Below are 15,527 nucleotides of genomic sequence, written 5' to 3'. Positions count from 1 at the left end.
ATAAAAGAAGCCATGTTGTTTTTGAGTCAAAACTAAAATAACCTTATGCAACAGTAATATGAAGTTATGCCAAATGTTATAATATAAAAACTAAATAACCTTATGCAACAGTAATATGAAGTTATGCCAAACAATCATTCTCCTTTAAAATGGGAAATTTTTTTATTAATGAAGGTACTGTGTACTGATTTTTATCATAAATTAGAATGTTAACATTAAAATGCCATGGCCTCAGTACAGTATCATTTTGATTTCTTTTTCACATTGACAGTTCATCACTCAGCTTACTAAATTTTATGCTTTTGAACTTATTTCAACTTTTATTCCACACGCCTCTGTTTTCTTCATTTTGTTTCCGTTAGTACCCAATCCTTGCTTGGATTTATCATGTGATTTCCTCTGCTTGCTGAATCCTTCTGGGGCCACGTGTGTCTGCCCAGAAGGAAAATACATGATGAATGGAACCTGCAATGATGACAGTCTGTTAGGTAGGTATTCCTGTTATTCTGTAAACAGTCAGATGAATTACCATATAAACAGTGAAGATGAATTTATATGAATTTTGGAATGAGGCAATATTGCCTTCTTCATCAACTCATCTGCCTTAATGGCAGTTGCTCTTGAACTTCTGTGAAAACAATCCTCTCTACAGAAGGTTCTTTATGCCTCTGTCTCTGTTAAAAGAACACTGTACATTCATGTGCTCAATGGATCAATAACTGAAAAGTTACTATCAGAATCTAAATATATTATTAGATAGTTCTTGTTTTATACATAATATTTTAAAGGTGACTTTCTTCTACAGGTATAAATTCTAGCCCCAATTCCATTTATTCATTCAATGTATTTATTTTCAATACTTTTCATTACTTCATGTATGCAGAACACTAATTTAGAAAATACAGACTACATTACAAATTACCTTAATCTTTCCATGGGAAATGTATTTATATTAAATACTATTAGTAATAAGAATAATACTAGTACATATTTCAACTTTTATAAGCAAGTTAGAACACTTACTAACTAAGGACTAATTTAGGGGTGAAGCTATTCGTATTTCTTCATGTAGCTTATATTTTTGATGTATGAATTTAGAATGGACAGCCATAATTTCTGATAGTGGTGTTTTTAAAAGATGAGATTCAAAAACAAAAAGATGGAAAAGAAGGAAAAGTTTTCTGCTGAATACCCATTAGATAAAACTCTCAAACTTATGGTATTATTTATAATTGGAACAATTCTATTAAAAGAAAAACCCATACTTACTAAATTTTATGCCACAGACTAGAACAGCATGCTCCAAAGCAGTTTTGGATCACAGCAAGCATTTCAGAATGAGAGATAAATTTAGGATATCTTCACAGCAGGATTTCTTACATTTTTTTTTTCTTGTCTTAGAATTTACTGTTCATCTCTGTATATCATCTTCATCCTCATTTGCCCTCTCCTTCTCCAGATCACTAGCTCCTTGTTTTCCACTCTGGGTTGTGGGTTGCATTCAGTGTAAACAACTTAGCAGGAAGTTGTCTAAGTCAATCAATCATATTTTTATATATTTTTTAATGTCCACATTTTAAACATTGAATACCTGACAAAATTAAAAGACGACATGATGAATAATGTATGCAAGTGACCAGTGTTTATCTGTACAGCCACAGCTGGTACAGCAGGGGCCTACTTCAGCTCTTGTTAGGATTCAGATAATTATGAAGTGTGAGGATCTTTTGAATTTCCTTAATGATATGATTTTCAACTAAAATAGAAGAGAGTTTGGATTTAGATGTAAACTGATGACAGAGGGGAAAAAAAACTCTGATACAACATGGAATTAGGGTGGATAGAGGATACTTTAAAACGTTTACACTGTCAGAAAGAAGAGTAGAGATGCCATGTGGGCAGCAAGTTTGTCATTCCTGGTAGAGAGCTGTGGATCATTCCTGAGTTTCTATTCTGTTAGCTCCAGTTATCGAACATACTCTTTCACTGGTTCATGATGACCTTTATGCTTTGTTAATCTCCTACCGTTGAGAGTACCTGTGATCTCAGTTGTGCTGGGGAAATGAAGTATTTTCAGATATCCCCGTTATTTTATTTTCTGGCTAGGTCAAGAAGCTGCACTGTGTGTGAGTGTGCAGTTTAGGGCAGCCACCCAGAAACTGAGTTTCTTAACATGTCAACCACTACTTTCAAGTGAAAATACCTTCTCTCATTATCCTCCCACCCACATATCCATAAAGGATGCCCCCACAGGAATTTCCTGTGTTCTATTTCCACTCCAGTGTTCAAACTAGTCTCTCTCTGTAGAAATAGAACAATGTGTTTGGAGTATAAGTAAAATCTTCAGGTCATATTTTGGTGTAGCTGAATCCAGTTCTCTTTTTCTGATGCACACTTTCGGTACAGCCCTGATCTTTAGCTCTTCATGCACTACTGTTGTTAGCAGCTATTGTTAAAAATGAGCATACAATATTCATATAAGAATTGTAAATTCAAATATTCCTCAGCCTTGGTAGAACACTCACCCATTCCTTCCTAAAGTTGGATATAACAACTGCAGCTTGGCCTCTGATTATTACTTAGTTATTGATAAGTGCAGGCTTCTGTTTAAATATAAAGAATTATTAGAGTAAGCTTGGAATGGCTGTAACTCAACTTTCATTTCAGCAGTGTCCTGTCCTGTTTTTAAATTGTTAGCGCCTAGTAAATCCTAATATTAGAATGTTCATTCAATGTGTAGATTTTGGATGTCTGTATCATTCACATATAGTAACTGCAGTTAGGAATTAATCTTCCTGAAGTGTCTTAATGTTCATCTCTAGTGTTCTTATTCAGAATCTATATTTTTTCCTCCTAAATGAATTAGATATGTTTTAGGAATCTACAAGTTAGGCAAACACTTTCCACAGTGAATATTTGAAATATTCTTAACTTCCCCACAATAAACATACTACAGAGAATCCATGTTCAACTGAAGTGGGTACTTGAAGTTAATAGGCTAAGAAGTGAACCATCCTCATTTTCCCATCCCTTCACATCTCACTGATTTCCCTTTCCTGTTCCCTCAGAATGTTTGCACCTTTGACCATCATGCATTGCTTTATTTAGGTCATACTCATATTACACAATCAGCATAACTTATGACATCTTACTCATCATTCTGATTTCAATTAAACATCTACCAATATATTAATTCTCAAGCTTTTTAGACTCTACACAGTATTTATATCTGGGCAAGGATGCAAAATACAGCGGTCCTCTTATTCCATCCTTATCTCTTCAAAGCCTTGCTTCTTGGGGAACAGCTTTCCCTCACACTCATTAACCCAGGTAAAGTCAAACATTCATTTTTTTTTCTCCCAGGCTCTGATTTCACAGATACACTTCCACTAGCAGCTATACTCTCAGGGAACCTCATGGGCAGTCAAGGTATAAGGTTCAGTCATGATATTTAAACACTTCACCAAATAGGTGATGCCATTGCCTGTTGGACTCTATCAATATTCAATGTAAATACAATTCTCTTTTCTTCAACGTTTTTCTGTTCTAGACAGTGTAAATAGCTGAAATACCTATATTGCATGAATGCATCTATTGTGTATACATAGAAAATGATATTTATGTTTTAAATTCTTAATGTTTTTATCGCTTACAAATATTAATGTCAAAACCAAAATTCACATATGCTAAGCATTAATTCCATTTATTTATAGAATCCAGTTAAAGGTTAGATTTTCTCATATGCATAGTAAACAACAATGGAACAGAAAAGAATACCAGAAAGTCTACTGGCAAAGCTAAGGCTACCTAATTTTTGAATGAGGCATAAGCATGCAGTTGAAAATGACAGCCTACATTACAAATAACGTTGACTGTGTCATCTTAGAACGGCTATCACTTTTTTAAAAAAATGACAGCTGTTCAGAAGAAAATGTGAAAAGAGGAATATGCTTACCCGTGACTGGTGAAGTGCCAGCTTTACCAACGTTACAAAAACAGGTTTAGGGGCTCTGCAAAATATTAAAAATAGAGCTGCCATAGGACTCAATTATTCCACTTATAGGCACTGTTTTATTCATTTATTTTATTTTGGTGACAAAACACTCTGACCAAGTCATTTATATATAACAAAGCATTTAATTGGGCTTTCAGTTCCAGAGCCTGAGAGTCCATGGCAGTTGTATGAAAGCGTGGTGGTAGGAGCAGCCGAGAGCTTACATCTCAAACTCTAAGCAAGGAGGCAGAGGGGACTAGCCTGAAATGATGTCTTTTAAAACCTCAAAAACTTTCCCTGGTGACATCTCCTCCAGCAAGGCCACAGATCGTAATGCTTCCCAAATAATTCTACCAGCTGGGGACCAACTATGTCTCATATTAAGTGAGGTGATTCAAATTAGGAAGGAAAAAAATAATCTGCCTGTTCCCTCTCTTACATGGATCCTAGTTTACAACATAAACATATACACAGGTAAACAAATGTGGGAGTAAAATCCAAAATTGAGAGAGGAGATAATAAAGAATAATATTAGGTGGTAATATAGTATGGGCTGTAGGCAAAAAAAAAACACTTGAGTAATGAAAGAAATATAAATCTAATGATTTTCTCGTTTTCAAGGTGGTCTTTTGAATTGAACTTGGTTTTTATTGAAGTAGCAAGAATCACTTTGTTTTCCAGAACCCCAGCATGCATTATTTCTCTGAGGCTGTGACTGCAAAATGTGGCCTTTTTAAAAAATTCAATTGGCCATCACTGCATTAGGAATTAGTGAGGGCTAAGAATTGAGTACTTGTGTTCCACTGACCCACTTAGGAAAATTGACTTCTTAAAATTAGGTATGTGGTGAGGAGTGCTGCGACCTGAACTTTTTCTCTCTTCTATTTAAAGATACATGAAACCATTCTATTACAATGGTATTTGACATGTCAATTGCATTGTCATTCATAAAGCATAGTATTAAAATAGAAATGTATCCATTGTAAAATATGTTATATCTAGGAACTTTTGGTTACTAATAAAAAATATAAAGAATGAAAACAATGTTTTAAAGAAGAAAATGTAAGTTAAATATCTGCTTATACTTGCTGTGTAATTTTTCAACTTCCATGTTAGGTGTATTTTGTGAAGGATAAATTCTAGTATTCAAATCTATGTATTTACTTGGATTGTTTGAAGCATCTTTGAACAACATGCTTGTCTCTATTGTTCTTCTTTTAAATAGATGACTCCTGCAAACTGACTTGTGAAAATGGAGGAAGATGCATTTTAAATGAGAAAGGCGATCTGAGATGCCATTGCTGGCCCAGTTACTCCGGAGGAAGGTGTGAAGTCAACCATTGTAGCAACTACTGTCAGAACGGAGGGACATGCATACCATCCCCTCTAGGTAAATATCTGACCCAACTAGATGTGCAGATTACTTGCATTTTCTTGATAAATGAAAAGTGTGAGTTAAGTAAAGTCTGATGATCTTTAACTATGAAATCATCAGAGTTAAACTTAAAATTAATTTAACAAAATCAAACGAGTTTATTTAGTGTATCAAAGCTCACACCACAAAATTATTAATAGTAATTAGTATTTAGACATGACTATGGATTGTACTATTGTACTTAGTGGAAAGCATAGTTCTTGAACAAGAATCAAAATAACCTAGGATTAGCAGTGCTTTTTTAATTTTCATCTTAAGTACACATAACTATATACATAGACACATTGAAAAGTAACAGAACTCCATACATAATTATGAAGTTTTCAATATATATTTTATTTCAGTTAATTTTCTTTCTTTTCTTTCTTTTTTTTCCCCATACTTTTTTCACTATGTCATTTGCTCCAGTTCAAATTGATGTGTGTTAAGTGTGAGAGATATGTACCTAACTTGCTTTTTGGTATAGGTGGATATCCAGGCTTTCTCTTTTGTCCATGAGCTTTTGGCAATTTTGTAAAATTTAGTTTTTCATAATTACGTTGGTGTATTTGGTGTTTTGATTGTTTTCCATTGATCTACGTGTGTTTCTGTGAAACTACTATTATGCCTTTATTACCATAACCTTGTAGCTCTGCTTGAGGTCAGAAAGTGTGTGTGTGTTATGCATGTGTGCGTGCATACTTACTGGCGTGTATTTGTGCATGGTGTACCCATGTGTTCCTGTGGGTGTCATCATCTGTGCTGTAGGCGCTAAACCAAGCATACTGTTTTCTACTTTACTTCTTGAAACAGGATCTCTTTACTGATCAGACTATTCAGTTTGGCTCTACTAATGTTATGCCCAGATCTTAAGGTCCCCAAAGACCACCAGGAGCAGGACCGCATATGCAAAAGTAAAGAGCATTATTTGGGCTTAAGCTCAGTCTCTCAACCATCACCAAAGTAGTGGATCAGAGAGGAGAGCAGCTACATGGCAGGGTTTTGGTTTGGCGCTTGAGCAAGAACGGGGAATTCCCAGTTTAGCAGTTACAGGATTGGATGATATTCACCAAGGGCAAGCTTGTTACAAAGTGATTGACTAGCATCAGGAATGTTATGTTGGTGGGCTGCCCAGAACACATGCCCTGCCCCGAGATAAGATACCTTCTCTTTTTGTGGTTACTTCTGGCCTATTCCTTGGGTAATTTTATGGCTTTCTTATTTCTGGGATTGGTGACCTATGGCCCAGTTCCTGGGACTGATAACTCGTGGGGGTAGGGGTCAGGCCTGGTCCTTTGACTAGCAGGCCAATAAGGCTCTAGAATTTACCTATCTCCACTCTGTCAGTGCTGTTTCTAGGCACACACTGCCATGCCATGTGTTCATGTGGAGACAGAGAATCCAAATTTGTGCACTCCTGCTTGCACAGGAGACCTTTTACCAACTGCAGTATATTCTCAGCTCTGTGACTCTAGACTTGTCTTTCTTGGGAGAATTGTTATCACGAATTCATTCCTCTTCCTTCTTATGACTCTAATTAGGTTGCTTATGTATTCTTTTCTATTCTGGAAAAGTTCTGGATACTTATGTGTTTACAGATTTGCCTTTTAAAAAAAATCATTGAGTCTATTATAATATCAGTTTTTAAAGTATTCAGTGGTGGCCTTATAGACTTTGCTGGAGTGTGTTGTGACAATTACCCTTTTGTCACTAATTTTATTAGTTTGTATCCTTTCTCTTGTTGTTCAACCTTGATCATCTTATAAAAGAATCAAAATTTTATCTGATTAATTCTATTTATTGATATTTTAGTCTTTATTTCTTTAATTTATGCCATAATTTTTATTTCTTTCTGTTTTCTACATTTAAATATTCTCACTTTTCTAGCACTTCAAGGTGTGCCATTAAGTTATTTAGTTCATTTCTCTTAGACTTTTTAAAAATGTAACTGCAACTATAAACTCCTTTTACAACTGCTTAGCCTGGGTCCCAGAAGTTCTGTTATTTTGTGGCCTTAATTTTGACTGTACTAACATTTTAAGTTTGTCATTCTTTTTTTCAATGACTAAGTCTTCACCTAAAAGTATATTGTTCAGACCCTAAGCATTTGTATGTTTTCTAAGGTTAGTACTGTTTTACTTGCAATCCACTGAGGTCTAATAAAATTCTAGAAGTTATTTCATTTGTGTTTTGTTTGTATATTCACTTATACATTAAAGCTTTTTCACTGGTTTGTAATGTGGCCAATTTTCGAGGATATTCTGTGTTAATGAAAAAAAATGTGTTTTCAATGTTAGAGCTGAATACTGTGAATATTGTTAAATATATTTTATCTATTGCTTAGGTTAACTGATTTCTTTCATTGATTTTTACTTTCAAGGTCCTAGCTACAGTGGGGTTTAAAATGACTCACCATCATTGTGCCTGAACCTATGCAATATTTTATTCCTCTAAGTGTTTGTTTTATGAAATTGGACCAAACACTTAGTGTATAAATTTTTGTAATGATAGATCCTCTTTCAAAATCATCTCTTTAGAGTTCATTGCCTTTTTAAAAATTTCTTCTCATTTGTTATAGTTTGAAGTATGACAATTGCTGCATTACCTTGTTTGTAGCTTCTCTTTGTGTGGTAGTCAGACTTTTATTCTGCCTTTGACAATGTTGGGATATCTGTTCCCAACAGTGTGTTCTGGCTGTAAAAAATCAGATAACTGGTCCATGCTTTCTAATTGCTCCTGTTAGTGTCTGTCTTTTAATTGAAGGGTTAGGACCATTTATATTTGTTGTTATAATCGAGATGTATTTGCTATTGATTAGATTCTATTATTTGTTTTTCTGGTTGGTTGGTTGTGTTTTTTTTTTGTTTTGTTTTTTTGTTTTGTTTTGTTTTGTTTTGTTTTCTCCTCCAAGTAAGTATTTTAGATGTCAACTGGTTTGCTATGCTGAACATGACTGGTTCCTTTTTTTTTCCCATTATTTGCATGAACTATATTTTAACCATAAATTCTATGTGTAATATTTCCCTTCTTCAATACATGATATTCAGAAATTTTCAGCAGTTCTGGATTAGTGGTTCTACTTGTATCTGTTCTGAAATAATCATATTTCTCTACTTTAATAGGTAGTGCTTCTGGGCAGAGCAACTTGTTTGCCAATTATTTAATTTCAAAGCAAGATATGTATTATTGTGGACTTTCTTTGCTTTTTGTATTGCTGGTAACAGACTTATATTATTCTGATTTTTCTGCCTTTTGATGACTGTTGATTTTTTTCCTTTACACCTTTTAGTATCACTTCTTTGCTTTGTGTGTTTGATGTATAGATAATGATGGATCATAAAGAGGTTCTTTCATCATGTCTGTTTGAGTATGATTCCACATTTGGATATTTATTTCTTTGCTTGCTTTGAGAAATTCTTGGCTATATTTTAATTGAAAAGCTTGTATACATTTTATTTCAGCTCCTTCTTTCTTACCCTTAATTTTTTTCATACCCTTAATTCTTAAGTTTCATATCTTGAATATACTCCTGACTTACTAGAAGTGTCATATTCGTGTTTTATATCTGTATAATAATGTTACAAACTTAGACTCTATTCCTAATATTTGCTTTTCAGCTTGGTCATGTCTTTTGACGATGTTTTCTATTGTGTAATTTATTGGACATATTTCAGTCGTTTCCCAAATTTCTGTCTTCTGTTTCAATATCCTCTTTTTTCTTTTCTGATTTTTTTTCTCCAAATTTTTTTCTGCAATGTACTGATTCTTTCATCTATTCTTAATTTTTTTAATCTATGTCTTGAATTAATTTCCTGTTTTAGTACTCTGTCTTAGCCTAAACTTCTTATTTTCTAACTTCAGCCTTCTACCTTGTCTTTGGACCTTTAAAACTTTGCACTTTTTACTGTTTCTGGCAGTTCAGCTCTCTCCATCTTGGTTAACTGGTTATATAGCTATCACAGTGTAAGGTCGTCTCATGATTTTGTTCTTTCAGTGTTGTGCTTTGTGTGCCTGTGTTTGCCCCCCGTCTTGTAGTTTTTTCTCCTTCTTCCCATTGTTTTTGCTTGTTTTGTTTTATGATAATCCTCACAGCATATTTATGTTCTGAAGGAAAATCTACTGCAACAACTAATAGAATGATTTTTACAAAAGTTGCTCTGTTCTTTTCATGGTTTTACTGTGAGGTATGTAGATGGCAGTACTAAGATCATCTTTGTAGGTATGCTGTCTTCTGTCTTGAATGGAGTAACAACAAAGTTATGCCGTTTGTCATCACTTGCTTTGAAGTTCCTGAGAATGAGTTCACAAAGCATGCTAACCGAGCAGTGGTCATTTTGAGATATGCTCACTTCCTTCCTCTTTATTGTCTCCCTTGCAGCACCCCTTGCAGTATATTTGCTCAGATTCCTATTCTTGTTCTTGTGTCCCTTTATGGCTGCACACTCCACTGCTCAGACTGGAGTATACTGCTGTGATTCCTCTGTATACTGGTCTATGCTACTGCAAAACTGACATTTTTAAAGAATTTCTATGTTTGCTTAACTTTAAAACCTGTTTTTTTTTTGCCTACTACACAAATAATGTCTCTAAAAAATTGCTATTTAAACTATTTAGAATATTATTTGCTATTTAGACTTTTTAAATGCAAAACTAATCAGAACAATAGACTGCATCTTTTCTGCCACAGAAAATTATAACTGCTCTGTAGGAATTTTAAAATCTTATGGAATTATAATTTTCAAATATGAGAATCTACTTATAACATTATGATATTTTTGATACTCTCATTAATTCATGCAATAGACTTGTTTATAAAACTGTATGCTAGCTTGAATATATTTCCTTTGATTTTTATTACTTTTAAAATATTTTTCTAATCCTGGGATGGAGGTATATGCCTTTAATTCTAATGATTAGGAGGCAGAGGCAGACAGATTTATGAGTCTGAGAACAGCCTGGTCTACAGAGTGAGTTCCAGGACAGCCAGTGCTACACAGAGAAACCCTGTCTTGAAAAACCAAAAGAAAAAAAGATTAAAAGTAAAATGTATTTCTATTAAAAAATTCCAAGTCATAATAAAATCTAATTAGTAAATTCTTATATGCAGTATAATGTGCAATGAACAGCCATTAATGTGTAGTCTGTGCATATTTCATTTGAGGACATAAATGCTTTATTTTTACATCCCCTAAATGATTAATGTGTATCTTACTAGGGTTCCTCACTGCCAACTTTGCTTATAATAATCTTTGAACTATATACTATAATGTCAACTGAAATTCAAATAAGGAATTTTAGTTAAAGTTCAAGAAAACACGATATTGTTACTTTATTCTCAGACTAGAAAATTGTTAGATTTATGCTTATAAAATAATCTTAAATGATGATTAATTGATAATTAAGGTCTCTGAGTCTTTAAAACATTTCAGGAAAAATATAGTTAGTGTATTGAAGAAAAAGGCACTAGGAAGCTCAGTAGATATCATCTCTGTTAAAGAAAATAAGGAGGACACTAGATAAGAGGCTGCAACCCCACTCAGAAGGGCAAACAGGATAGACATCGAAAGTAGGAGAAGACAAGAAACAGGACAGAAGCCTTCCGTAGGGGACCTCTGAAAGACTCTAACCAGCAGGGTATCGAAGAGATACTGAGACTCGTAGCCAAGCTTTGGGCAGAGTGCCGGAAACGTTATGGAAGAAGAGGGAGATAGAAAGACCTCGAGGAGACAGAAACAACACAAGGAGACCGACAGAGCCAAAAAACCCCGGGCCCAAGGGGGCCTGCAGAGACTGATACTCCAACCAAGGACCATGCACTGAGAGGACCTAGAACCCCTGCTCACGAGAAGCCCAGAGGCACCTCAGATTCCCAATGGGTTCCTTAGTAAGGGATACCGGGGCTGTCTCTGACAAGAACTCAGTGGCTGGCTCTATGATAACATCCTCCGGGGGATACAGCCTTATTAGGCAACAGAGGAAGATGATGCAGCCAGTCCTGATGAGACCTGATAGGCTAGGCTTAGATAGCAGGGGAGGAGGTCTTTCCTATCAGGGGACTAGGGAAAGGGCATAGTGGGAGAATAGGGACGGTGGGTGGGACTGGGAGGAGATGAGAGGGGGGCTACAGCAGGGGTACAAAGTGAATAAATTATAATGAATAAATTAATTTAAAAAAGAAAATAAGTTCTTCCAATAGAATATATTTTTATTGTATAATGAACAGTATCGGTAATTTTTTAATATAAAAATGAGAATAAGAATTTGATAAACTTGCTTGGTTAGGGTTGCACCAAGGTACTTTATGTCCTTTGTGGCTATTGTGAAGGGTGTTGTTTCCCTGATTTCTTTCTCAGCCCTTTTGTCTTTTGTATACAGGAGGGCTACTGATTTTTTTTTTGAGTTAATTTTGTATCCAGCCACTGTGCTGAAGGTGTTTATCACCTGTAGGAGTTCCCTGGTAGAGTTTTTGGGGTCACTCACGTATTCTATCATATCATCTGAAAATTTGTATCTCCTTGATATCCTTCAACTGTCTTATCCCAAAAGTCAAAGAGGATGGACATCAGAAGAAGAAGAAAACAGGAAACAACCTAGGAACCTGACACAGAGGGCCTCTGAAAGGCTCTGCCCAGCAGACTATCAAAGCAGACACTGAGACTTATGGCCAACAGTTGGGCAGAGTGCATGGAATCTTATGTAAGAAGTGGGAAATAGTAAGATCTGGAGAGGACAGGAACCCCACAAGGAGAGCAACAGAACCAGAAAATTTGAACACACGGGTCTTCCCAGAGACTCATACTCCAACCAAGTACCAGGCATGGAGATAACCTAGAACCCCTGCACAGATGTAGTCCATGGCAGTTTAGTGTCCAAGTGGGTTACATAGTAATGAAAAGAGGGACTGCCTCTGACATAATCTGATTGGCCTGCTCTTTGATCACCTCCCCCTGAGGGGGGATCAGCCTTACCAGGCCACAGAAGATGACAATGCAGCCACTCCTGATGTGATCTGTTAGACTAAGATCAGAAGGAAGGAGAGGAGGACCTCCCCTATCAGTGGACTTGGGGAGGGGCATGCATGAAGAAGGGGGAAGGAGGATGGGACCGGGAGGGAGAGCCTTATTTAAAAAGAAAATATCAGTATTTAAAGGAACACATCTGAGAGGTATAATTAGATTTTTTTTTAATGAAGGAATGCATTTCTTCATTCCTTAAGGGTTTTAAAGTAAGTAGCACTTAAATGAAATATTTAAAGTATATTCATGTAAGAAATGCTCCAAAATTAAATATTTTTAATTTATTATATAAAAAAAGGATATACTAGTTCATTTGTGTGGTCTTCTCTTAGGATGATGAGTTTAGGATAAAACTTACCTTGAGTAAAAAATGAAATTTAGGATAGAACATAATATTATTCAGTTATTCTTTTATATAAAAACAAACTAGTTTATGAAACTCTACTATGGGTATCTAATAAGATATTTATGGAATTAACAGCTATATCTACAATTAGTATTATTTTCACGAATATCTGTTCTTTATGGAAAAATCTTTTTGTCCAAGTATTTAAAAATAGATAAAATATAGCAGGATTTGTTAAAAATTATCAGTGTGAATTTTGATATTTAGCAGTGATATACAACTTGAATTAGTACAGTTTAAATGAAAAGGGCTCTAGACTGGGGAAGGATAGAAGACTGATTCTATGAAGGCAGAAGTGGGAAAAGTAGGGAGAGCATTAAGTGGAGAGGAGGGTGTGAGAGTAATACAGAGGGAGAGTGGGATTAGGATAAATAACATCATGGCTTGGTAAAGCCATGAGAAACATACAATTTGGCAAGTTTTGGTTTAATTGGAGCCACTCTGCACAGGGTGTAAAACTAGCCAAGAAGCCATATACCATAAAAAAAAGCCAGTATCTCCTTTTAAGTTGTTGGTTGAGGGAGTCTTAGAGAACCTCAGTACTGTGTATGCTGCTGCCGTTGTTCTAGGCTTCCTGTCAGCCGGTACTCTCTGGGATATGAAGGTTTGGTCTCATTGAAAGGAAATCTTTTCTTCAAAGGCAGAAATGGTAATAATTCTAAACATAGCTGAGTTGGATACTAAGTGTTGTAAGGTTTTGGTAACTGGGGAGAGCTTGGACACCTGCTCTCGTTTTATCATCCATGACTGACAGGAATGATCTAAAACATTCTTATTTCTCTGAGTGGCTTTGATGGAGAGATTATCAAGCACACAGGTAGATTCCCCACTTTATTCAGATCTCTATAATTTGCTTCTTTCATTATTTTAAACAATTATTTAGGATTAATAGTTACTTGTAACATGTTTGGGTTTGATTCACTCCTCATTCCCTGCCCTCCAATTCCTCAGCTAGCACCTCCCCTCACTTTTCTTTCACAACTTCTTGCAGTGTGCTCTCTGAGTCTATTTACTTCTGACTGTGTGTACCTGGGTGTGGGATTATCTACAAGAGTATGGGTACTGTGTCAGAGTCTGAATTGCTGAAGAAACGTACTTTCCCTCTGGAAGTAGGCCTCAGGTACTGATAGATTATCAGACAGAAGCTGGGCTACGCGAGCTCCTCTACCATCTAAGTTGGGAATTTGGCTGTCCTGACCGGGTATCAGTCTTATGCATGTAATCTCAGCTGCGAGTTCATATGTGCAATAATTACACTATTATATCTGGCAAACGTTTCATTGTAAGCATCCACTCTCTTTCACTTAGTGCTTCCTGTATGATTACCTGAGCCTTGGGAGTAGAATTGTGATATCAATGTCTCGTTTAAAGCTGAACATTCCACAGTTTCTTATTTGCTGCATGTTGGTCACTTAGGGATTCAGTGATGATCACCATCTACTACACAAAGAAACTTCTTTGATTAGAGTGGAGAGATGCACTCACTAATCTGCAGGAATGAGGATACAATTTCAGGGGATAGTTTATTACTGTGTCGGTTTAGCAAAATAATAGGACTTGCTTCTGTTCTCCCTTATTGCCTTTGACCTAGCCAGCTATATGTTTTTGAACTAGTTACTGACACCAGATAAATCCAATCAGAAAGGGGTTGATTTCTCCCATAATATCCATGCCACTATTACTGCTATTTTATCAATGGGTAAATCATGGCTGCTCAGCCTTTATTGTAAAATCTCTAGGTTCATGGCTCAGTAAAACTATTAAGGACTCCTTACTAGACCTCATCGCATACATAGTCCTTTCCTGTACTTTGAAAGCTAGCCAGTAGGAATTAAGATTCAAAGTCAGTGCTAATTTGATCTGTTTATGTCCTAGAGCTCAAATATGTGGGGTGTTCAGTAAAGGGGTCCTTCAACCAAGTTCTCAAGTTAAATCATGAGCATTGGCTATAGCCTGTAATGTTTGTGCAAATGCTGTCTACGAGACCAAAAAAAACCCTGTAAAATTTAAATAGAATTTCCCTATTTTAGTGTCTGTATTTGATTTGTTGTGATACCCTGAATGTTCTTAGGATCTTCGGCTTCTATACTTTGTCCTTAAAGCTTGTGGGCTCCATATCACTTGCATTTCTTTGGCATGAATTATTTCTCTCTAAGTATTGTGTTAAATCTTACTTAGAAGATGAAATAATTCATTTTTACATGCCTTCCTTTTCTTCAGTCAACCTCTGCCGAACTTATCAGTCTCTTCACTTAACACCTCTATTTGTTTCATTTTCTGTCTTTATTTTCATTCACTGATTTTCCAGATGAAATATTTTCTTTTTATCTCAACAATCAATAGAAAAGACATTTGTTACCACTATGAGGAAACAGCCTGCTCATATTCAATAAATCATTTCTTGTAACAAAGATAATGAACTAACTCAGCTCTACTAATCCCCTTATTTTGGGAGCATTAATAGACATTTATCTACCAACAAACAGCATATATAAATAATTTATTTTTAGAACAGTGCTCTTCACCAGAGAAATAAGTATGACTTTGTTTAGAGCAAAGGTCTAGTACTTTTAAGGTTATTCTTTCAAAGCAAAAATTACTTAATACATTGTAGATGTTTATTCATTTTTTTAAGAAATACAGGTGAATTTTAAAAGTATTTTCCTCCTTACAAATAATTCTTTAAATATATGCTAT

General features: G+C 35.4%; 1 protein-coding gene across 1 annotated transcript in view; it reads left to right on the top strand.

The window, feature by feature from the left end:
- Lrp1b (LDL receptor related protein 1B) overlaps positions 1-15,527 on the top strand; it is a 2,037,254-nt gene that overhangs the window by 1,958,576 nt on the left and 63,151 nt on the right. The window contains exons 82-83 of the mRNA XM_060390094.1: positions 363-488; positions 5,220-5,384. Of these exons, the coding sequence (XP_060246077.1) occupies positions 363-488; positions 5,220-5,384 (291 nt within the window). The remainder of the gene's footprint in view (positions 1-362; positions 489-5,219; positions 5,385-15,527) is intronic.

This window comes from Meriones unguiculatus, chromosome 8, assembly GCF_030254825.1.
Source record: "Meriones unguiculatus strain TT.TT164.6M chromosome 8, Bangor_MerUng_6.1, whole genome shotgun sequence".
Taxonomy (NCBI): Eukaryota; Metazoa; Chordata; class Mammalia; order Rodentia; family Muridae; genus Meriones; species Meriones unguiculatus.
Note: the sequence above shows the minus strand (reverse complement) of the source record. Positions and strands in the feature narration are given on the sequence as shown.